The sequence below is a fragment of the Neovison vison genome, chromosome 6 (genome assembly GCF_020171115.1).
Source record: "Neovison vison isolate M4711 chromosome 6, ASM_NN_V1, whole genome shotgun sequence".
Lineage (NCBI taxonomy): Eukaryota > Metazoa > Chordata > Mammalia > Carnivora > Mustelidae > Neogale > Neogale vison.
The window spans coordinates 126,007,117-126,032,141 of NC_058096.1; the positions used below are offsets into that span (position 1 = coordinate 126,007,117).

The 25,025-nt window shown below is 45.1% G+C and overlaps 1 protein-coding gene across 4 annotated transcripts in view; it reads left to right on the plus strand.

Moving 5' to 3' along the window:
- The first annotated feature begins 2,121 nt into the window (after nucleotides 1-2,121).
- Nucleotides 2,122-25,025, plus strand: part of DZIP1L (DAZ interacting zinc finger protein 1 like) — a 44,013-nt gene continuing 21,109 nt past the window's right edge. For 2 of the 4 annotated variants that reach the window (XM_044252290.1, XM_044252293.1), the window contains exons 1-8: nucleotides 2,434-2,561; nucleotides 6,145-6,401; nucleotides 9,067-9,151; nucleotides 12,737-13,318; nucleotides 15,671-15,755; nucleotides 18,950-19,071; nucleotides 19,768-19,929; nucleotides 22,864-22,992. In XM_044252290.1, the coding sequence (XP_044108225.1) occupies nucleotides 12,818-13,318; nucleotides 15,671-15,755; nucleotides 18,950-19,071; nucleotides 19,768-19,929; nucleotides 22,864-22,992 (999 nt within the window). In that variant the 5' untranslated portion in view covers nucleotides 2,434-2,561; nucleotides 6,145-6,401; nucleotides 9,067-9,151; nucleotides 12,737-12,817. Of the gene's footprint in view, nucleotides 2,311-2,433; nucleotides 2,562-6,144; nucleotides 6,402-9,066; nucleotides 9,152-12,736; nucleotides 13,319-15,670; nucleotides 15,756-18,949; nucleotides 19,072-19,767; nucleotides 19,930-22,863; nucleotides 22,993-25,025 lie in introns of those variants that run through there. The other 2 variants (XM_044252291.1, XM_044252292.1) reach the window with 2 other exon arrangements.

Here is a 25,025-nt window from a genome sequence, read left to right on the forward strand (position 1 = left end):
TCCCTGGCTTAGCCATTTAGGGCTAGTCTCTTTTGGCCTGTTCCTTGTCATGGACTATATCCCTGTCCCCACTGGTGCTGCCAACTCTTGCGTGTGCTGTGGCAGAGGTGGTACAGCAGAGTGTGACCGCTCCCCAGTGCTAATTGACTAAAGCCTTGATTCTTTTCTCTCTTCTAGTAGGTGGCAGCAACTCCTGGGGTGAAGTGTCCTGGCCAAGAGGGAGAGGAGGAACAAAGTTTCCCATCAGAGTAGATGGCCTACAGACATCCCTACTTGATCTTGGTCCTGGCCACCCAGGTCTTTTTTTTTTTTTCCACTTAAAAAATTGGGATAAAAGAAATATATATATATATATATATATATATATATATATACCATTAAAATTTACCATTTCAATCCTTTTCAAATGCACAATTCAGTGGCATTAAGTACCTCCACATTGTTGCACAGCCAACACCACTCTTCATCTCTAGAACTTTGCCATTGAAACTCTGTACCCAATAAACAATAACTTCTTATTCGCTACAGTCCTCTCACCCTGCCCCAGCCCCTGGTAACCACTATTCCATTTTCAGGAATATCTCTATGAAGGTAACTATTCCAATTACCTCATATAAATGGAATCACAACATTTCTCCTTCTGTATCTAGCTTATTTCACCTAGCATATTATTTCCAAGGTTCATTTATATTGTGGGATGCATCAGTATTTCATTATTATTTTTTTAAAAGTTATTTATTTATTTGAAGGAGAGAGAGATAGAGAGCATGAGGATGGAGAAGCTGAGGGAAAGGGAGAAGCAGACTCCCCACTGAGCAGGAAGCACCAGGTGGGGCTCCATCCCAGGACCCTGCGATCAAGACCTCAGCCAAAGGCAGCCACTTAACTGAATGAGCCATCCAGGTGCCCCCAGTATTTCACTATGTTTTAAGACTGAATAATAGTTTGGGCGCCTGGGTGGCTCAGTGGGTTAAGCCGCTGCCTTCGGCTCAGGTCATGATCTCAGGGTCCTGGGATCGAGTCCCGCATCGGGCTCTCTGCTCAGCAGGGAGCCTGCTTCCTCCTCCTCTCTCTCTCTCTCTGCCTGCCTCTCTGCCTACTTGTGATCTCTCTCTGTCAAATAAATAAAATCTTTAAAAAAAAAAGACTGAATAATAGTTCATTGTATGTATGTAGCACATTGTGTTTATCCTCTTATATGTTCAAGGACACTTGCCGTTGTTTGCACCTTTTGGCTATGGTGAATAATGCTGTTGTGAGCAGAGATTTGTTTTGGTCCCTGTTCTCATTCTTTTGAGTATATAACCAGAAATGAAATTGCTGGATCATATGATAATTTTATTTTCACTTATTTAAGGAATCACCGTTCTCTTGTTCTCTTTTTCACAACAGCTGTACCATTTTATATTCCCACCAGCAATGCACGGGGGTCCGATTTCTCTACATCTTGTAACACTTGCTCCCATACACTTTTGCTTTGGCTGCCCCAAGATCCAGTGTGGCAGATTGAGACAGGAGTGGGGTGGGGGTGGGGCTTAAAAAAAAAAAAAAGTCCCAGAAATCTGGGTCTTGGTAAAGCAGTGACTGGCTAAGGATCAGGGACCAATAGCAGGAGAGAAAGAGTTCTTTGGTCCTGGATTTCAGAGCTGGATCCACATAGCAAGCTAGAAGGTTAGGGGTTGTGGGGTTGCTTGCTTTAAGTACTAGTTCTGCAACTGCTCGCGCTTTCCAGCAGGCCAGCCTTTGTTGTTAGCGTGTGCGCGTATGGTGTGCGTGTGCGTGTGTGCGTGTGTGTGTGTGTGTGTGTGTGTAGGTGGGAGCGCGTCCAGCTCCTTGGGTTCCACGCGGCCGCTCTCTCAGCAAGGCCTGGGAGCCACTCTGTAGGATCCCGGATTTTCCCGATGGATTAAACGTGGCATTCCCCTCCCTCTAGCCTCCGTAACATACTTAAAAATAGCTTGCCCCGGGGGCGCTGGGGAGAGTCTCCACCCTCGTGCCAGGGAGGTGGGGCTGCGATCCCCGGAGCCCGCGGCATCGCAGACCCCAGGCCTCCAGCTGCTGGCGCGGAGGGCTCGGGGGCCCGCGGGTCCGCAGGTCTGCAGCACGGGGTTGGGCTGGTTCGCGCTCTCCCCGCCGGGGAGGTAATCCAGGCTCTCGGCTCCGGGAGGTGCATCCCCGGCCCGCGTGGCGCCGGCGGTTCCGGGAACTGCCTCCCGGCGGTGGGGGCGGTGGAGCTAGCCGGGAGGCGGGGCCGGGGCCAAGCTGCGGAGCCCGCGACTCTGGACAGCTGCCGGCTCCGGCTGCACCCAGGTGAGCAGGGCCGCGTGGGAAAACTATGGCAGGAATTCGTCCCGGGGAGGGCTGCGGGTGTGGAGCGCCCTTGCAGTCCCAGCGGTGTGTGCCCCGAGCCGCGGGAGGTTAAACAATAGCGGCTCGGACGCCCTGTCGGGGCCCAGTCCGGGAGCTGCGGGAGCGGCACTGCCCAGCTGCCTCTAGACCGCCGGGCGGCCGGATGACCGCCGCCCCTCACCTCCAGCTCCGTTGGCCGGCTTTGGACCGAGGTACCTTCCCCCTAACCCCGCCCCGAGGGAACCAGGAGTGACTGCATCCCCTAGGACTGGGCTTCTCTTGGTGGACAGACTTGGATGCTTACTTTTTGAAAAAAGTAAATATGGTTTGGAGGACTTGATGCTTTGGGTTCTGCACGTAAATGGCGATCATTCCATAACGAGATCTAGGGGAGACTTCTTTTGTTTGGAACGAGGGTCTAGAAGGGGGTCTGGAGGACTTGGGCAGGCCTACTCTTCATCCAGCATTCCTTAGGGCCCAGGGCTTTCCTGCCCCTCGGTTGTCTAGGGGAATTTGAGTTCTAAAAGGACTTTGAAGAGAGGCCTGGTGAGTGTGAGGTGCTTTGACCATGGCCTCTCACACTTAACTCAGCAGACAGGGCGGGTGGTCTACCGCCTCTGTCAGGGAGGTCTCTCATCACCTTCTCCTGGCCCCCAGAGCTGAGGACTAGCCAGTGAGAACTACTCCTCTTAGAGAAGGCCGGTCCTCCAGTCAAGTGGTTGATAAGCAGTCTTTTTTTTTTTTTCCCTGTCTCTCTCTCTCAGCACGGAGAATCTAGAGACATCTTCCTCATGTGGAAATAGTTTTGGATACCACCCAGCTTGATAAAATGGTCCCATGAAGTTATATGCTTTAGGTTGGGAACAGAAACCTGAATTCCTTCATGGATTTTAACTGGGTTCTGCCACAAAGCTGGAGTTTGGTTAAAAGGCTTGTGGCTCAATGGACACTGCTGGGAGCAGGAAAGGGGACAACATGGTGGTGAACCTTCTTGTGGGCCCTTTTCAGAGAGGGTGGGTCCTGGTTGGGGGGGGTTAAGTACCTGTAATGCCAGCTGCTGCTAGGCCATGCACCCCTAGGGAGGATTTGGTGGGGGTCTGATGACTGAAAATAACCCTGCCAAGACGCAATGACTCCTTCGTGGGAAAGAAAACACCATTATATTCTAAACTCATATTCTTTTAGATGTGAAAAGCAGTGCTGATTTTTGACAATTCTGCACCTGGGAAGACAGGTCATGTCAGTTTGTAATCTTCCCCTCCAAAATATTCCTAAGTAATGCCAGTCAAAATCCTAGCCCTGATTTTCATTTTAAGGAAAATTTTTTTGTGACAAAAACTTAAGAGATTTTTTTTTACAAATCTGTTGGTCGTGTCTTTTAAAAATACCTTCTTAGAAGGAGATCCAGGGCTTCAGTTCTGGAGTGAGTAAGTCACAGGACGAAAAAGCAGAGCATAAGGAATGCAGTTAGTGATACTGTAGAAGTGACATAAGGGGACAGATGGTGGTTACACTTGCGGTGAACATAGCATAAAGTATTAAATTGTCAAATCACTAGGTTGTACATCTGAAAGTAGCACAACATTGTGTGTCAACTGTACTAAAAAAATAAATAAAACTACCTCCTGGTAAATAAAATTACCAGGTAATTCCCTGCATTATCAGGAATGCAAGCCAGCTGTAGGGGAGAGCTGTGTGCCACTCGATGGTTCGGGCAGTGGGTGCAGCACCTGGGAAGGGCAACAAGGAGTGGAAAGTGTACATCTTTCTTTAGAAAACAGCAGAGGCAGAGAATAAGTCGAAGATCTGTAACGATAGTCTTGGGAGAGCACCTGAGTCACTCTCCTCTCCTTTGGGATCCCTTGCCTATGGTGTGTTTGCATGGCCTGTTTGCAAACTGTGTGAAGGTTTCCTTGGCAGCCACGACAATTAGCGCTAATGACAAGCCTGGGCTCCCCAGGGCAGGTGCTGCTGAGGGTAGCTCAGGGAGTGAGGGCAGGCTTGTCAATGATTGCCTGGCAACTGCCTTGATAGCTTGGCTCTCCTAATAGCTCCTCTTGGCTTGAGGAAGCAGAAGAGACAGTAAAGTGGCAGCTGCAGTGGTAGAGTCTAGCTGTCACAGGCAGCAACCTCTTCGACCTCAGCCGCAGCAACATCTTCCTAGGAACATCGCCAAAGGCAAGGGAAGCAAAGGCAAAAATGAACTTTTGGGATTTCATCAAAATCAAAAGCTTTTGCACAGCAAAGGAAACAGTTAACAAAACCAAAAGACAACTGACAGAATGGGAGAAGATATTTGCAAACAACATATCAGATAAAGGACTAGTGTCCAAAATCTATAAAGAACTTAACAAACTCAACACCCAAAGAACAAATAATCCAATCAAGAAATGGGCAGATGACATGAACAGACGTTTCTGCAAAGAAGACATCCAGATGGCCAACAGACACATGAAAAAGTGCTCCATATCACTCGGCATCAGGGAAACACAAATCAAAACCACAATGAGATATCACCTCACACCAGTCAGAATGGCTAAAATCAACAAGTCAGGAAATGACAGATGCTGGCGAGGATGCGGAGAAAGGGGAACCCTCCTACACTGTTGGTGGGAATGCAAGCTGGTGCAACCACTCTGGAAAACAACATGGAGGTTCCTCAAAATGTTGAAAATAGAACTGCCCTATGACCCAGCAATTGCACTACTGGGAATTTACCCTAAAGATACAAATGTAGTGATCCAAAGGGGCACGTGCACCCGAATGTTTATAGCAGCAATGTCCACAATAGCCAAACTATGGAAAGAACCTAGATGTCCATCAACAGATGAATGGATCAAGAAGATGTGGTATATATACACAATGGAATACTATGCAGCCATCAAAAGAAACGAAATCTTGCCATTTGCGACAACATGGAAGGAACTAGAGCGTATCATGCTCAGCGAAATAAGTCAAGCGGAGAAAGACAACTATCATATGATCTCCCTGATATGAGGGAGTGGTGATGCAACATGGGGGCTTAAGTGGGTAGGAGAAGAATCCATGAAACAAGATGGGATAGGGAGGGAGACAAACCATAAGTGACTCTTAATCTCACGAAACAAACTGTGGGTTGCTGGGGGGAGGGGGGTTGGGAGAAGGGGGGTAGGGTTATGGACATTGGGGAGGGTATGTGCTTTTGGGTAAATTGGAAGGGGAGATGAACCATGAGAGACTATGGGCTCTGAAAAACAATCTGAGGGGTTTGAAGTGGCGGGGGGTGGGAGGTTGGGGTACCAGGTGGTGGGTATTATAGAGGGCACAGCTTGCATGGAGCACTGGGTGTGGTGAAAAAATAATGAATACTGTTTTTCTGAAAATAAATAAATTGGAAAAAAAATCAGAATTTAAAAAGATCAGTTGTCTGGTTGAATTTTGAGCAAGTTCTCTTTGGCCAATTATAGCTGGGCAGGTTTCAGAAGAACCATAAATCCTCCAGGAGCTGTTTCACCGTGGGATGGCTGCCTTGTGAGGTGGTGATCACCCCATCATTGGGGGTGTGCAAAGCAAGGGTGGTAGATGGGCTTTTTCTCTTGGCTGTGGGATTGCCCCAGGTAGACACCATCTGTTCAACAATGAAGCAAATTTAGAATGCTAGCATAAATAATCGTTACTTTGGGTCCTACGAATTCATGACATTGGTATAGGATTGGGAAGCTTCCTGGGACCCCACCAAAACATGCAGAGATGGATAACACAGCATTGAATTTCCTAATGATAGCAAGTCATTTCTGCTTGTGTTTCTACTCCCAGGTGTGGGGAAGACGGTCCGCTGATGCCTGGAGAAAGCACAGTGTGACTGCCCTTTGGGGTGTGTGGTTTCCAGGTAATCTGCCGCACTCTCTTTGGGCTTTGTCTCCCGCCATCCTAACCTGGATGCTGGCTGTGCAGTTGAGTCACGTTCAGCTAAGCTCCGTGGAGATACAGAAAGGATTTCAGGTCCCCAGCACTAATCCTGTTGTGATCTGCCGTCAAGTTTCAGTTCCTGCAGTTTGGTCAAGAAATCTGAGGTACTGTCATTTCCATGGTGGGAAGTAATTTCTGTGTCATCATCGTCATTGTTGGGTGGTAGCTGGGCATAATTCAAAAGCTCTGGAGTCAGACAGAACCTGGCTTCATTATCTCGTCACTGAGTGACCTGGAGTCAGTCCCTCAGCTTTCCTGAGCCTCAGTTTCTATGTTGGTCAGATGAGGCAAATCATAGCTACATCCAAGGTTGTATGATGGCTAGAAATAGTACTTTTAAAGGCTGGCATGGTGCCTGATACACAGAAACTTAATCAGTGATGGCTACTATCATAATCTTCAAATTCCCCCAGTTCTTGCTCACCTTTGGATGGCAGAGCCCTAAGACTTCTGAGAACCTGGGGGTTCTAGTGGAAGACAGGCATGACACTTCCGGGGTTCAGTTAAGATCACGTGAACTCAGGTCCCTAATTCAGAATTCTGTATAACTGGGAGTGGGGTGCCATCCTCAGTGTTTACAGAATATGGTCAGGGTGTAAACACGAGGGTTTCAGGTCTGCAGCCATATCTGGATAGTCAATGTGGGCCCTGGGGCTTCTCGCTGAGGAGCCTGAGCCCACCCATAAAGGGCTCCCATTTTCTAGGCTTTCATTAGCGGCCAGTGGGATCAGGTTGTGGACACATACTGTAACAAATCCAGCATTTTGGTAAGTCTGAATGGAATTTCTCTCCTGTGGGTCCAAATTAAGGACTCCCAGCTCTGTTCTTCCTCTTTATCCTAATTCTTGCTGGTTCATATGCTCATTTCTCCAAATACCCAAGAATATAGACTTTTGAGGCAGATATTAAGATTTTGATAATTCTGCCCAGGTCAATAGCAATCTGGGCTGCAAGTCTTATTCTCGGGGATGGAATATAACAGATATGAATAAGCCATGGTCTCAGCCCTTGCAGAACTTATAGCTGGGGACTTGGAGGAGAAAGGAGACAGGAATGTCCTGCCATGGGCTCTCTTTGGTACACCCACTGCACCCTGTCCCAGCTCCTACCCCAGCACATACCATTCTGTATGGTCAATTCTGTCTGTTTTTCTGTCTTTCTGGAGAAGTCTAGTGCCAGACACCATCATTTACTACTAGTTGTATGATTGTGGGATGTTGTCTGCCCTCTTGGGTCATCTCTAAATTTCTTCATCTGTACACTAGGTGGTAGGGAGAACTAAGTGGGATAGTGCATGGAAGACCTTATAATTGTGTGTGCAGAACTGGTAACTAGATTTTTTTTTTTTAAGATTTTTTTATTTTATTTATTTGACAGAGAGAAATCACAAGTAGACAGAGAGGCAGAGAGAGAGAGAGAGAGAGGGAAGCAGGCTCCCCGCTGAGCAGAGTGCCCGATGCGGGACTCGATCCCAGGACTCCGAGATCACGACCCGAGCCGAAGGCAGTGGCCTAACCCACTGAGCCACCCAGGCACCCCTAGATTTTTTTTTTTTTAAGATTTTACTTATTTGACAGAGAGAGAGAGAGCACAAGCAGGCAGAGAGAGACAGGAAAGCAGGCTACCCACTAAGCAGAGAGCCTGATGCGGGGCAGAGGCTTAAACCACTGAGCCACCCAGGCGCCCCCTGGTAAATAGTTTTATTAATGATGGCAGGGACTATTGCCTGGGTCACCGTCAATTCTGAGTGTCAGTTGTTGTGCCTGGCACTTGGAAGGGGCTCAGGAGTCATTTGCTGATGGGATGAATAAATGAATGTTCCACAGAAACACCAGTACAGACCAGAATGTGGTAAGGCACCCAGAGGAGAGTATACCCTGAGCTCCAGGAGTGCCAGGGAGGGGCAGGGCATTTTGACTCTGGGCCTGGGGAGGGATTTATGGTGGCTGTCAGGTGTGAGCAAGGCCTTGAAGCAGGCACTCATTCACCTGCAGCAGGAGCAGGGGAAGGTGGTGGAGGTCCATCTGTATCGTGGTGGCATAGTGGCTAAGAGCTCAGACTCTGAAAGCAGGCTGCATGGGTTTGGATCTTGCCTCCTGCATCTGGGAAAAACTTCTTTACTTCTTTGTGGTTTGGATAATATGAGGACCTCCTTGAGGGATTGTTCTGAGGATTACATGAGTTATTCTTCACGAAGCATTTAAAAACAGTGCCCATAAATAGATAGCCCAGAGATATGAATGTGTGGACAGCAAGTAATATTGTGAGTGGGAGATGCAGCTAGAAAGGTAGTTTGGAAACGGTTCATAAAGGTGTTTGAATATCTTTTTAGTGAATTTGGGATTAGCCAATGAAGAACACAGAAAACCAATTCTCCTGTGGCTGAAGCCCAGGGGTGGCTGCCCTTTCCTTTGTTTTGTTTGTTTTTGTTTTTTGAGATTTATTTATTTATTTTAGAGACGGGGGTGGTGGGTGGTGGGGGGTGGAGCAAGTGACTGCATGCAAATTGGGGGAGGGGAGAGGGAGAGAATCTCAAGCAGGCTTCCTGCTGAGTACAGAGCTGACCCAGGGCTCCATTCCAGGACCCATGAGATCATGACCTGAGCCCAAACCAAGAGTCAGTTGCTCAACCAGCTGTGCCCTCCAGGTGCCCCAATGTGGCTGCCCCTTCTAAACGGGTCATGCACTCCCCAATTTGCCACAATCCCCAACATTCCCTCCCACCATGGCTCTGCATCAATAAATTCTGAAATTCACATTTCTAACAAGTTCCCAGCTGTTGCTGATGCTCTGATGCTGCTGCTCAAGGACCACACTTTGAGAACTGCTGCCTAATTGGATCCTGGACACTAAGGTAGGGAGCCAGTTGCCTTTTATCCTCAAGCTTGTACTGTGGTTTTTCTTATACCTGGCACATTCCTGTATTTAATGCTACTTCCTGGACCTGGGCGAATTTGGATTTGCAATCTCTCTCTCTTTTTTTTAAAAGATTTTATTTATTTATCTGACAGACAGAAATTACAAGCAGGCAGAGAGGCAGGCAAAGAGAGAAGGGGAGGCAGGCTCCCCGCTGAGCAGAGAGCCTGATGCGGGGCTTGATCCCAGGACCCTGGGATCATGACCTGAGCCGAAGGCAGAGGCTTTAACACACTGAGCCAACCAGGCACCCCATTTTTTTTTTAAAGATTTTATTTATGCAATTTCTGATATAATCAGTACTGGAAGGCTGGATCTAAAGGTCCCAAGAGAGAAATGGGCCAGAAAAAAAGAGATCTGGGAGTGGCTGAGGATCAACCTAAAGCAGGCCTTTGGTTGCTGAAGCTGTGGGTATGTGTGAACTTATCGTCAGGAAGAGTGTGCAGGGAGAGATGGGTCACGAGTGAAGAGCAGAATATCACGGGAGCACTACCCGTGCCCCATCCCCTCTGCCTTCTCCCCTTTCCCCCACCTTGTTAATAGAAGGGTAAAAGGATAGTAATTCATGGAAGAGGCTGGAAGGAATGTTCAAAAAGGTGAGAGTTGCCTTTGCCGATGGAGCATTCTTAGCCTTCCTCTTAGAGAGAGAACTGCGGGCACACAGTTGAGGCCAAAGCTTAAATAGTTAAACAGTGAGTTGTAGGTGAGCTCCCTGTCTGGGGGAGGACAGGAAGCAGGTGTCCTGTTACCCTTGCCCACAGCATGCCTGGTAACCTGCTGTTGCTCCAAGGCATAGCTTGTTGTGACAATTGTCTCTGAGGCTCCAGGGACACAGTTGCGGCTTGGAGCTCAGCATGGTAAGTAGCAGGACTCTAGTCTCTCTCTCTCTCTCTCTTTTTTTTTCGGTTTGTTTGTTTAAATAACAGAACACAATAAGTAGAAATGGACTGATCTTTTCATGGCCATGATAGGGGTACAGGTGGCTGGATGGTTTTGGTTTTGGAGTCTGGTTGGGAAGAGTAGATGAGAAAGGAAGTGTGGTAGCTGCAGTGGAAAAGGTGGGCCATTGGCAGCCTGCGGGCAGTCTTCAAGGCTGGGCTAAGCCGTTTGGACATGGTGTGGTGGCAACAAGGGGCCACGCGGAGCTCCTGGGTACAGGATGGTATGTGGTTCCTGTCCCTTGGTGGCCCCAATGCCCAGCACGGGGTCTGGCCCAAGTAGGCATGCTGTAAATGAGGGGGGCAGTGGGTGAATGAATGAATGAGTTTGAGGGATAAGCGGTCATGATCTGATCAAAGCCACGTTTAAGGGCAAAGAGTCTCAAGAATCAGTGTTCAGAGTCCATAAGCTTTACAGCCAGATGCACCTCCATCTGTGCTTCAACTCTGGCCTCCCAATCTGGGGCAAGACTCTTAGCCCCCTCCAGAAATCCGTTTTCTTGTTTGTAGAATGAGAATTGTGACAGCTGCTTGGAGGTTTGCGTGTAGAATTTGTGTCCGACAGGAGCTGGCACTTGCTGCACTGAGGCCTGCAGGGTGCAGGCATGTGGGGCAGGCCCCTCACTGTCTTTCTCGGGTGAAGGCTCAGGGGTTTCAGGGACCTTCCCTGGAGGCCCCTCCCCTCTTTACAAACCCACAAGGCCTTTCCCCTTCATGAGATCAGTGACCTCTCTCTCCTCTGACTTTCTCTTGTATTTAAAAGTTTGAATCACATGATCTGGAAAGAACTTGATTAAGTAAGTTAATTGTTCCCAGGTCATATTTGAAGGTCAAGGGCAGAAATTGTATTATTTCTATAAAAATTATTAAGGTAATAGATGACGATGTAAAGATATACTGGATAGTATAGGAAGGGGGAAAGTGGAAAACCAAAATCTTCCGACTTCCTTTCCCCTCCCAGAGGCAACCATTACTAACAGCTTGTTTGTTTTTCTAGAAATACCGTAGTCTGTGGTAACAAAATGATAGACAATGAAGCACATATAGGAACCATAAATCAGTGTATTCTGTTTCGCTATTATTACATATGAGCAACAAATATGAATCATTCATACGTGTGTGTATATATGTATATATATTATATACATGTATCATTATCATCATTGCTCTGTGTAAGGCTTCTCTATTTATCCATCTCCTACCCATGCACCATCCATGTATTCGTTTATTTATCCCAGTTTCACCCCTCATTTCCCTCCTTCTTCATAGGCAATAATGTGAGTTATATCTATAGATCTATAGCTATGTGACATATATTGAAAGATATAGATAGATACATATGTGAGATATATATATATCTTTATTTTGCAAATTATTATTTGATGTGATTATGTTATCATTTAAACAGGTGTGGAAATACATATGTATATATTTGTATATATTTATGTGTGTGTATACTTGTATTTATGTATATGTATACACAGACACATAGTCATTTCTCTGTTTTAGTGTGTGAATAGATGCCTTTTTCTTATCAATAGCTGCATAGTATTTCGTTGTATAGAATTACCATTTGTATCCTCTGTTGTACTTCATACTTCACTTTCTTGTATTTTTCCTTGTACCTTGCTGTTACAAACAATACTACATGACCCTTTTGCACAAGCGACTTTGCACACTTGTATATGTTTATCTGTAGGATAAATTAGAATTCTTTGCTGTGAAATGTTCATTTTAAAATTTATTGCTACTGTCAAATTACTTTTTAAAGAGAGAGAACAATTTCTGTGTCTCCCAAGAGAGTGGAGAGGATTCTGAGAACAAACTGGACCTTTTTTCTAAACCAGTAGGTTTGAAAGGAAGACCATCATGGATGGAGTAGCGTCTGTGCAGAGACATGGCTGCTCTGTTAAGCCTCCCCAGACCGTGGTGGCCATCATCTTACTCACATCCCCCCAGGGAAACCATAGTCCTGTGATCACACTTTACAGTTGGGGCACACTTTATGGAATGTAGCGCATTCCTGGTCGGCTGTAGTCTTGTAATGACGGGAGGACAGGATGGAGTGTGGTGGTTGTTAGGAGGCTTTGCCTCCCACGGCAAGTTATTGGAACTTATCGTGAGGTCAGTATAGGGTTGCAGAAAGACCCACTTAGACATTTGGCCCCTCCCTCTGACAAAGACCTCTGGCAGGGACACACACATAGCAGTGGGGGAGAGTCACTTGCCTCATTCCTAGCAAGAGGACCTCCTATGTTTCAGGTATTAGGCTGGGTGCTTCACTTGCCTTATTCCTAACCACAAGCCTGAAGAGTAGACTCCAGGATCCCCAATATACACAGAAGGCTTAAGGATGTGAAGGAACATGCCCAAGGCTTCAATCTGAATCCCCATCCCTGTGATTACAGAGCCACACCATTGGCTCCCTCAGCTCTCACCCAGTCAGTGCATCCCATGGGTAATATGGCTGCTGCCCAGCTCCCTCCCTTTGCCCCACTTAGGCTCCCATACAGTAGGTAGCCAGGTGTACAGTACCTGCAGCCAGATGCATCTCACCAAACTCGGAACTCCTCCTTATTTTCCAGGCCCTCTCTCAGCTCCTGTGCCTGCTGCCGTGGCCTTGGTGGCACCCTCCCTTGGTGGGTAGCCCAGGGCTTCCTCAGCCCATGCAGTCCCCAGCTACCCCAGCTGAAGGCCTCAGTGGCACCCTCTTTGGGGCCTACCCTCTGCCTACCTTCAAGTTCCAGCCTCGCTCTGAGAGCGTCGACTGGAGGCGCATTAGCGCCCTGGATGTGGACCGTGTGGCGCGGGAGCTGGACGTGGCCGCCCTGCAGGAGAACATCACCGGGGTGACCTTCTGCAATTTGGACCGAGAGGCATGCAGCCGCTGTGGGCATCCTGTGGACCCGGTGCTGCTCAAGGTGCTGCGCTTGGCCCAGCTCATCATTGAGTACCTGCTGCACTGCCAGGATTGCTTGAGCACCAGCGTTGCCCAGCTGGAGGCCCGGCTGCAGGCCAGCCTGGGCCAGCAGCAGCGTGGCCAGCAGGAGTTGGGGCGCCAGGCCGACGAGCTCAGGGGTGTGAGAGAGGAGAGCCGACGGCGTCGCAAGATGATTGGCACCTTACAGCAGCTGCTCCTGCAGACAGGGGCCCACAGCTACCATGCGGTGAGGACTCTCTGCAGGGTCGGGGATGCGGAAGGCTGTGGGCTCAGTCACCACCTGGCCACCTGGGCACCAGCACCCTGGGTCCCAGGATTGCTATGGGCCCTGCTTTCTGGGGTGAGGAGCAGATGTTAGAGATGTCTCATCAAGTTCTTCAGCATGTGTGTGTGTGTTGGGGGGCAAGTGTGTATCTGAAGGATGTGTGTGCATACGTGTATAATATATGTGTGTGTTTGTGGAGAGGGTGCCTGTCTAGGGTGTGCAGGTGTGAATGTAGAGGCTGTGCATGTTTAAGGACAGTGTGAATATGTGTGTCTACCATGTGAATGTTTGGATATGTGTACTTATGTATGTAGAGTTCGTGGTGTCTAACGTATGTTTGTGTGTGAAGTATGCACCTAAAGATATATTTATGGTTCGTGTGTGTGTGTGTGTGTGTGTGTATATGAATGAATGAATGAATGAAGGATATATATGTGTGTAAGGGTGTGTGTATTTATGGAGGGTGTGAGTGTGTGTGTTTGAAAGGTTTGTTTGTATGTAGCAGTGTGATATAAAAAGGCGTGTGTGCGTGTGTGTGTGTGTGTGTGTGTGTAGAATCAGTCTGTAGCAAACGACTGGTACGGTGGTACTGCCAGCCCCATTCCCGAAAGTGACTCCATCATTCAACCTAGTGACATTTCATTACCTGGAGTGGCATATGAACATTTGCATCTGCATGGCAAATGTGGCCTGAGGACATTGCACTTTCATGAATTGCTGTGGGGGCCTGGCCCTGGACCAGGCTCTGAGGAGGCAGGCACAAGTCATGCTGGCTCAGGTGTTCAAGAAATTCATAGTCTGGGGGTGGGTGGGGTGATACAATTTTAATTATGATAAAAAGGTCAGAATCCTTTCAGTAGTAAATGCCAGAGCAGCAGTTTAACTTGGTTTAGGCCAATAAAGAATTTATTGGTTACTTTAACTGAAAAATCCAGAGCTCTCGTGGGACTCATATGTGGCTTGTCCTTGGAATCAGATGATGGCACTAGAAATTAGTTTGTTTTTCTGTAGCTGTTGGCAACTCTTCTTTAGTGTGGGTTCCATTCTCAGAAAGAGTCTGTCTGTGTGGTAGGAAGTTGGGCCACCAGTGCCAGTATCTCATTTTCCCAGGTTCAAGGCTGGCATGATAGAAGGCCCACTTTGGTCCCAGAGACCTGGACCATTTTTCACTGTGTCCTGTATTTGGCTGTTTTTGATCTCCTATCCATCTGGGAGCCACTCACAGGTCCCTGGGAATTCAGGATTGCGACTGGTTTTGGTCTAGGTCGCATGTCCCACCTTGGAGCTGGGGATGGACAGAAGCCTGTGGATGGAGAGTGAGGAGCAGGGTGATTCCCCTGAAGAAAACTTGGGAGTTCTGTTGTCAGAGGAAGAAGGAGCTGGTACTGTACGGTCCTAACTCCCTTAATGATACTTTCTAGAAGTTGCATATATCACTTCTGCTTATATGTCATTGGCCAGAATTTAGTCACATGGCAAGGGAGGTTGGAGCATAAATTGTTTATTCTCATTAACCTTACGACCAGCTAAAAATAAGGGTTTCTATTACTGAGGAAAGAGGGAAAATGGGTCTTGGGAGACAACTGGCAATTTCTGTCACATTTGTGTAAAGATCGCAAATAATCTGTCCTCTTAGTCTGCTTGAGTAGGATTGGCAACCTGCAATTTTGTTGTGTTGGAGAAAGTTTGAAATTTTACAGTGAAAAGATGATATGATAGATTGGCAGTGTCTGAAATGCTTGAGGAGAGTGAAGTGGAATTAGAGACACTACTATCTTCTATCCTCTGCTCTGGTTGTTCTCAACCCCAGGGGTGGGACCCGGGCATTGGCTTTCTTTTTTTTTTTTTTTTTTTTCCTTTGTAGTGTGAAGATTTTTAAACGTGTACAAAAGAGAGAGTAGTGTAATGAACCTTCATCTGTACATTACCCATCCCAATCATTATCAACTAGCAATATTTTTGCATGTGTTCCCCTACCCACTTGCCCCACCCCTGTGTCACTTTGAAGTGTGTTAAGTGTATGGTGTTATCTATACCTATTTCAGTATGTATCTCTAAAAGGCAAGGACTCTCACTTTTAAATATAAACACAAGAGCATCATCATGCCTTGAAAAAACCAACAAGAATTCCTTGGTGTCCTCAAATACCTAGTCAGTGCTCACCAGTTCCCAGGGCACTGTAGCATTCAGATCAAATCTTCATTTCTGAAGCAGCCCTGGAAGCCCACGGAAATGGGAATTTTGATATTGGGAGGACACCAGGTTGAGCCAGGTGATGTAATCCTGGCTTACCACCATTTCCCTTCTGTGCAGTGCCATCTGTGTGACAAGACGTTTATGAATGCCACCTTCCTCCGGGGCCATATCCAACGCAGGCACACAGGCACAGCAGAAGGCGGTGAGTGCAGGAGGCCCTCCTGGGATGGTCGAAGAGTCTGGGCTGGTCTGCAGTGGGTGTGGGGCATGTAGACCTTCACAGCTGTCCTCAGACCTTATCCAGTAAAGAAGGGGATGATCCCACCATCTACCGTGGGGTGGTGGGGGACCCATCCCATGTGGGCCTGGAAGGGTTTCTGACCATGTGTGTAGAGAAGAAGGGAGTCAGATAGGTAAGTTCTGGTGTTAGCTCTATTCCTTTCTATGATGTGACCACAGTCAATGCACCCCCTCTGAGTCTCAGTGGCTTTTGCTGTGAATGGGGCAGTCAAATGGCATGACTCTGAAGGGTCCTCACCTTCCATTCTCCTATGAATCTGCTATTTTTTGATGCTAACTAGGAAGGGGTTTAAGTTGGGTTAATGAGCAGTTAGACCAGGTCTTTGACATTTTGTATGTACATGAGCTAACTATGACTTAATCACTTTAATTTTACCATTTCAAATTCCAAAACAAGTAGAGAGACTGTATGTTCCCTCATAAAGAGATTTACATTCTTTATATCTACATTTGTGGTTTATAAGAAATAGCTATTAACACAAAAAATAAATACAAATATGAAAATATAAATCATATAAATATAAAAATCTCATTAAATAAAACTTTTTTCTTATTTTTTTCATTTTAATTTCCTTTTCAAAGAGCAGACTTAGAGTTTTAAAACAGCACCATTTAGTTAATTGTTATGCATTTATTATATATCTAATTCTTCTTGGCTCTGTATTGGAGACTGCTAAAGGAAAACAGATTTTCTACTTCTTTTTTTTTTTAAAGATTTTATTTATTTATTTGACAGACAGATCACAAGTAGGCAGAGAGGCAGGCAGGGGAGGGGGGAAGCAGACTCTCTGCCGAGCAGAAAGCCCGATGTGGGACTTGATCCCAGGACCCTGGGATCATGACCTGAGCCAAAGGCAGAGGCTTTAACCCACTGAGCCACCCAGGCGCCCCCAGATTTTCTTCTTCTTAAATGAGTTTTTCTGATAAAAAGACATGTCTTTGAAGAGATATTTGTATACCGATGTTCATAGCAGCATTATTCACAGTGGCTAAGATGTCGGAGTACCCAAATGTCCATAAACAGATGACTAGATAAACAAAATGTGGTATATACATGCAAGGGAATATGATTCAGCCTTAAAAAGGAAATTATGTAGCATGTTACGACATGGATGAACCTTGAGGATATTATGGTAAGTGAAGTTAGTCAGTCTCAAAAGGACAAATTCTGTGTGATTCCACTGATACAAGGTACCTAGAGTCATCAAAATAGAAACAGAAAGTAAAGTGATGGTTGTGGGGGGCCGGGGGAGGGGGTCCATGGGAGTTACTTAAAGCATATAGAGTTTTTGTTTTACAAGAATGTAAAGAGTTATGGAAGTGGATGGTGGTGATGGTTGCACAGCATTATGAATTATGAATGCATTTAACACCATTGAACTGTACATTTAAAAATGGTTAAATGCTGAATTTTATAGTATATATATTTTACCACAATAAAAAGCTGGGAAAAATGTCTTTGACCTGGAAAAAATTTTTTTAATTTAATTTATCTTTTTAAAATGTTTGTTGATTTTTAAAAAGATTTATTTATTTATTTATGTGCCAGAGAGAGAGAGAGAGAGAGAGAGCGAGCACACAAGTGGGGGGAGCAGAGGCAGTGGGAGAAGCAGGCTTCCCACTGAGCAAGGAGCCTGATGTGGAACTCAATCCCAGGACTCTGGCATCATGACCCGAACTGAAGGCAGAAGCTTAATTGGCTGAGCTACCCAGGTGTCCCTTGACCTGGAAAATTTAAATACAGAAGTGTAGAAAAGAGAAAATAAAAACCATGGACAGTATCAGCTAGTTAATACTTTGGTTTGTTCTATGTTATTATTTTTCTGTGTACATATATAATCCTATACTATGCAGTTTTAACTGTTGCTTATCTTCAATTAAGAATATATTACATTTTCAATGTCATTCAGTCATCTTGGAAAATATGATTTTTAATGGCTGCATAGTATCCCATCCTCTGATTATCATAATTTATTTCACGATTAAAATTACTTTGTACTTTATATGGGTTACTCATAAATTTCCCTTTTGGAAATCATATGATGATCAACATTCCCGTATATAAATCTTTGTGCATATTCCTTGTTATTTTCTTAAGGTTAAGTGCTGAAGGAGAGGGAAAATATGTTCTTAAGGCAACTTTTGCTAAATTAATGTTCATGATCTTTTTATTCTCAGGCAGCTGGCTTTTCAGATACCCCTGTTCTTCTTTTTCATACTATCTCAAATCACTTTGTTAACCCAAATTAATTTCCACTACATCTAAAAATTGCTTGTTTCCAAGAAGTCCAGTCTGGGGAAAACCATATCTCATTTCAGAGACAGGCTTAGAGTTTTAATAATGATGCCATCTATCTAATAGGAACTAAAGGTACTTTAAAAAGTAACAAATGTTCAAGGACTATTGGTGTCTTTTTCATTAACCTGTAACTCTTGGTTTATAAGTATGTGGTTTAGTTAGAATGTTCTCTTACAATTCATCCTTTTTTAATTAATCTTAGAAAAGTTAAAGCATCCATGCACTTAAAGCAATCTTGGCTGAAATTTTCCTTCATAATACATGCTGCTTTTTTTTTCCATTTGAAACTTAATACTTTGCTGTGTTTCTGAACAAAGTGAACTTCAAACTACAATTATCTTCACTATGTTCAACTCCTCTCTGATGGCTGTCAGGACCCATTGATATGTTTTTTGTATCAATAATCACTGTGCCCGTGCTATTTCGTATTCTGCTTCTGTTACTCTACTGATCTCGTGTTTACATATGCATGAGTCAGGACTGCCCAAATAGTTATTTTCAATGGCAATCATAGTTCACGTTTATGGAGCTGTCAGGCCAGGCAATATGCTAAGCACTTTGCACTATCACATTTCATCCTCACAACAACCCATCTGAGCTGGGTGCTGTTATCTTCATTTTCCAACTTGGGAAAACTGAGGGTCGGGGAGGTTAAGTCACTTGCCCCTGGTCAATGTCCAATGGAAGTGGCAGAACTGGTCTCAGCCTGAGGTGTGGCTGATTGCATAGGCGAGGAACGGCGCTCCACTCACTTTTTCACTTAAACTGGCCACCCTTTCTTCTCGTGGACCCCCCAGAGAAGCAGAAGAAGCAGGAACAGCCAGTGGAGGAGGTGTTGGAAGAACTTCGGGCCAAGCTAAAATGGACCCAAGGAGAGCTGGAAGCCCAGAGGGAGGCGGAGAGGCAGCGGCAGCTGCAGGTGGGCATGGAGAGGAGGCACCGGGGAGAGCCGCTTGTGGACTACCCAGGAGACCCATGGGGCACCTGTCTCCCACAGGACCAGAAGTCTGGCTGGTTTTTTGCTGCTGGGAGTTGGCACCAGGGTGGCATCTTCCTGAGTGTGGCAAATGATTTTGGGTTGTCTGGGAAGGAAAACTCAATTATTTTTCCAGATCTGTATGACCAAATGTAAAGCGGAGAATTTCACTTTCCTGCCTTTTCTGGCACCCTGTGAGAGCATTTGGACCAGAATGTTAGCTTCTTACTTTACCTGGCTGGTTCGCTTTTTTGAGAACAAAGACTGGATAAACTCCAAAGTCCAGTCTCAGGGATGCATTTAGTAGATAATTGTAGAATGAAAATATGTAAACTTGCCTCACTCCTTCCTTCATGTAGTCATTCTTCATTCATTTCCTCATTTTATCATTCCTTGTTTATCGAGCGTCAACTATGCCTCGAACAAAGAGAGAGAAAAGACAGGGTCCCTATCCTTAAGGGTCTTTACAGTTCAGATAAGACTTGTCCCACTCCATGACCAAACGATGGGGACTGTGGTAATGAATGTTCTTTGGGTCTCCATAGTGACTTGCCCAGACAAGGAGCCCTAGCATTTTCTCAATCAATATTTGCCATAATGTGGAATTAATGAGTCTATTGTTCTTGCTTTTCTTTCCAGGAAGCAGAGATCACCCGTCAGAAGGAAATAGAAGCTAAGAAAGAATTTGATGAATGGAAAGAAAAAGAGCGGGCCAAGCTATATGAGGAAATAGACAAGCTAAGAAAATTATTTTGGGATGAATTTAAAAGTGTTGCGAGCCATAACTCTGCACTAGAAGAGGTACCTAACACAAAAGCATTGAAAGTTCTTTTGCTAAAAAGCTGTTTATTCTCAAAATTTCTTAGTTTGTACTAGTTTTATTTCATCTGCCATTTGGGCTAATATAATGTGAGGCCGGGTAACAGAGGCCGGTGCCAGGAATCAAATCGCTGTTCTGTCATATATTGGCTGTGTGACCTTAGGTGAGTTACTTAACCTTCTTGTGCCTCAGTTTCTTTTCTGTAAGATAGGCTGCTGAAAGGGCTACATTAGCACACAGACAGCACTTAACATTGTCTGGTATGTAGTAAGAACTTCCCAGACATTATCTTTATTTTTGCAAAGGGCTTTCTTTCATCACTGGACAAGAGATGAGGCGGAATTTAAATGAATGCACTTTTCTCCCAGCAAATTGTAAGTTGAGTGCTGCCTACCTGCCAGGCATTCTACTGGGGTCTGTGGAGATCACACATAATAATAAGATTTACTGACTGTAGTTACTGGTTTCCAGCTCCTGTGTGGGTCACTTTATATATATACATTAACTTTTAATCCTCACAACAACAAAACAACCATAACATTCTCAAAGTAGGTACAATATCCATTTACTTATTTCTTTTTTAAAGTTCCTTAAAAGAAAGCTATTATCATTCCTCCTTTGCAGGAGAAGACATTGAGGCCCCATGTTATGAGGTCACACAGCTACTAAGAGGTAGACCTGGGATTTGAACTTGACTTTTGAAACTTCAAAGCCTCTGTTCTTCTACTGGGTCTACTGTCAGGTTTATTCAGGAAAACTTTATTATAGGTTATTATCCCTGGACTGTATCTTCCCATATAAGCCTGTATGACTGTATGGTTGAAAATGTTTTGAGGAGAAATATGTTCAGAATATATTTAGCTCTAATTATTGGTCCTTCTAGCATCAAGGAGAATATATTTTTTTTATTGATTTTTTTCCCCAATTTATTTATTTTCAGAAAAACATTATTCATTATTTTTTCACCACACCCAGTGCTCCATGCAAGCTGTGCCCTCTATAATACCCACCACCTGGTACCCCAACCTCCCACCCCCCCGCCACTTCAAACCGAAAATGAACTGTCTGATCGCATTTCTCACAATCATTCTACGTTTTGCTAAAGAAACATCTGGACAACTTTTCCAGGAGGAGATTGTTATAGGATATGCGTGGGATCTTGGGTGGTCCATCATCTCAATCTGAGATGGGAAGTCATGGATGGGGAAGGCTTTGGGGTTGAGATGATGTGTGTGTGTGTGGTTATCTCTAGTGACCCAAGTCCTCCCATCCTAAATGTTCCCGCATGTGGTCAGGGATGATATGTGGGCGACAAGATGCCACTCTACCCCATGGAGCTCATGCTCTTACCAACTCTGTGCTCATCATTCCTGAGCTCGCCCACACCCCTGCTGACTCCCATTCCTCTCCCAACATGGTGTTAGCTGACTAGACATTTGATAGATAGGTATTGGTTTGAATTTGGAGTTATTGTTCAGAAACCACCTCAGAGGGTTCCTTCAGTTCAGAAATTTGAAGTTTTGGTAAATAAGGACATAATTCTTACCATCCATGGTTTCTTTTTAAGTTGGATCACATTTTCCTAAACTGGAACATCATTTTTTTGGTCTTTCCTCTATAGAATTGCTTATGCTGTGTTTTTGTGTCCGTATGTCTCCCCCATCTCCTCTCAAGTGACACTTTATTATTATAGGAACCAAACTGGATACACACATCTCAGTGTATTTGGATAATTACTTTGTTAGTTTTTCTTCTTATTTAGGGGAGAAAAAGATAAGATTTCATTTACCATGGGAATGAATAACACAGTAAGACTGTCTGTCTCATTACACAAGAAAAGATTCCCCTTGGTGTTAGGAGGGCCAATGAAAGGGAAATACTTCTTGAAGATGTTTCTCCTCAAAATTTTCTCTTTGATACCAAGGCCTGTGAGCTTACTTTGGCTAAGTTGCCTGACTGCAGAGAGAACTTGAGAGAAGATGTAGGGTAAATCCAGCTGCCAAAGGAGTCCCTAGTTGAATGGAAATTGCCATGAAGGTTTGTGATGCTGAGAAATCCTGCTCTCTGGTTGTCTAAACATCGGTGTGAAGACAGTAATGACACATCAGAAGCTGAGGGTTGCACATACACTTGAAAAAGCATTTTACTCTATGATAATACTCAATTAGAAATGGTTAAGATTTTACCTGATACTGCTTTAGCAGTCTAGAAGAGTTGAAGAATGGTAACAAGTTAAACTCAGGGACGTGCAGTTCTTTAAAGCTTTAATGGGGGGGGCTTGTGAGTTTGGTGTGGTAATAGAGATGGAGATAATTTGCTTTTGTGACTGCAGAAGTGGTATGTTTAAAAGTGTAACCACAGGTGGCAAGGCCTGTTCTCTTGGATCCCCCTTTCTGTGCCTTTTCCTTCAGATTACACACTGCATGCTCAGGAATCACTAGGTATTGGTGACACCACTCCAAGCCAGGCAAAGCCAGGCCTTCTTGGTGACAGCCAGCATTTTTTGATGGGAAGAGGGACAGGAGTGCTCAGGGAATGGTCCAGAGTGCATGAGACCCTCCCAAAGCCTCTAAGCGTCTGATTCTCTTCAGCGTATTCAAGACTGAGGAGGAAATGGGGGCAGAAATGTCTGGTGAGCTTTGGGCTTTGGGTACAGTTGAATTTCAGTGCAGTTGAAATTCTGCTCTTGAATTCTTTTTGTCCATGGGTGCCTGCTTCTCCTGCGTAAGCACTGAGCTCTTAGGGGAACCCTCGTGGAGGGGAATGCAGACTTGTGTGATTATATGCAGGCACATAGATGTCCGGTGAAGACAAGCTGGAGTTTGTGGTGGGGTGTGGTGGGCCCTTCTGACCGTATAAAAGACAACATCAAGATTAGATCTTCATCTGAATAAAACTGGGCCCTGACTTTTCAGAAACTGCAGGTGCTGCAGTCCCACAGTGTGGTGGAGTCCAATCTCGGGTCACTGCGGGATGAGGAGTCTGAGGAGCGACTCAGGCAGACTCAGGAGCTCCAGGTCCTGAGGGAGAAGATGGACATTCAGGTGAGCTGAGGGCTCTTGCCCTTTTCCCCACAGCCAGCCATATTGTTTTCAACCAAGTCTCTCAGTTTTGCTCTTGGCTTTATGAAAGTTGGAAGACATTAGGTTTTTGTTTTGTTTTGTTTTTGTTTTTTTTTAACCTTTAAAATTTTTGAATTCATGCACAGTAAGAAAATTTTACATTTTACATATACATATATGTGCACATATGCAGATAGACCTATGTTGATGTGTTCATGTATGTACAAATAAAATGGAAATATATTTTAAACAAAACAATATCTTCTCTATGCATTATGCAGTTTGATATTTTCTATTTTATTATTATTATTATTTTAGTATGTTCAGTTAGCCATTGTATAGTACATCATTAGTTTTTGATGCATTGTTCAGTGATTCATTAGTGGCTTATAATACCCAGTGCTCGTCACAGCACATGCCCTCCTTAATACCCATCACCTAGTTACCCCCCACTCCCTCCTCCCCTCTGAAACCCTCGGGTTGTTTCCTGGGGTCCATAGTCTCTCATGGTTCATCTCCCTCTCTGATTTCTCCCCCTTTGGATTTCCTTCCTTTCCCCTATGGTCCTCTGTGCTATTGCTTATGTTCCATATAAGAGTGAAACCACATGATAATTGTCTTTCTCTGCTTGACTTACTTCACTTAACATAATCGTCTCCAGTTCCATCCATGTTGATGCAAAAGTTGGGCATTCATCCTTTCTGATGGCTGAGTAGTATTCCATTGTGTATATGGATTACATCTTCTTTATCCATTTGTCTGTTGAAGGGCATCCCAGCTCCTTCCACAGTTTGGCTATTGTGGACGTTGCTCCTGTAAACAATGGGGTGCATATGCCCCCTTTTTTCACTACATCTATATATTTGGGGTAAATATCCCGTAGTGCAATTGCTGGGTCATAGGGTAGCTCTATTTTCCAACTTTTTGAGGAACCTCCATGCTGTTTTCCAGTGGCTGCACCAACTTGCGTTCCTACCAACAATGTAGGAGGTTCCCCTTTCTCCACATCCTCGTCAACAGTTGTTTCCTGTCTTGTTAATTTTTGCCATTCTGACTGGTGTAAGGTGGTATCTCATTGTGGTTTTGATTCATATTTCCCTGATGGCTAATGATGTTGAGCATTTTTCATGTGGAAGACATCAGGTTTTACCTTTGCAGACCTTCTGCCGATACATGAAAGCATGGGATCAGATTCTTAGGGTTCTCAGGTGAGGCTGGTATATACATGGGAGCAATATCAGGTTTGCTTGGCATCTTTTCAAAATACATACAGTTATGTCCCTTACTGGGTACCTTCACCCTCATTTTGGTTCCAACCCAGTTGAAAACAACTCTAAGGAAGTGTGACAGTCTCCTGTTTTGAAGGCATTTCCAGTGGATCTTGTTGGTGATGGTAAATATCCAACAACCACTCTCTGGACCGAAAAAAGCTTTAATTTGTAGCAGTTGCCATTGTCCATAGTGTAAGTTTTCCCACCCAGGCCGATTTCATGCTGCTGCTGAGAGGCCCCTGTGTGTGGAGTTGGAGAGGCTGGGACCCAGTCTGCTTTCTTGAGGCTGCAGGAGGTGGCTCCGGCCACCGCTGGAGGAATCTTACAATGGTCCAGCTACATTTGGTCTGTGTCACTGATTGCTCCAGGACAAGGAAGGACCTGATCATTCTATCAGATTGTGCTTCTGCTTCTGCTTGTTAAGATTGTTAAGAAAGAGCTTAAAGTCTAATTGGGGCGCCTGGGTGGCTCAGTGGGTTAAAGCCTCTGCCTTCGGCTCAGGTCATGATCCCGGGGTCCTGGGATCGAGCCCCGCATCGGGCTCTCTGCTCCGTGGAGAGCCTGCTTCCTCCTGTCTCTCTGCCTGTATCCCTGCCTGCCTCTCTGCCTACTTGTCATCTCTGTCTATCAAATAAATAAATAAAATCTTTAAAAAAAAAAAAAAGAAAGAGCTTAAAGTCTAACTGAGATTGGTAAATTGTTTTTACTACAATGTTTTACAGGTTTCACTTTAAGAAATGACCT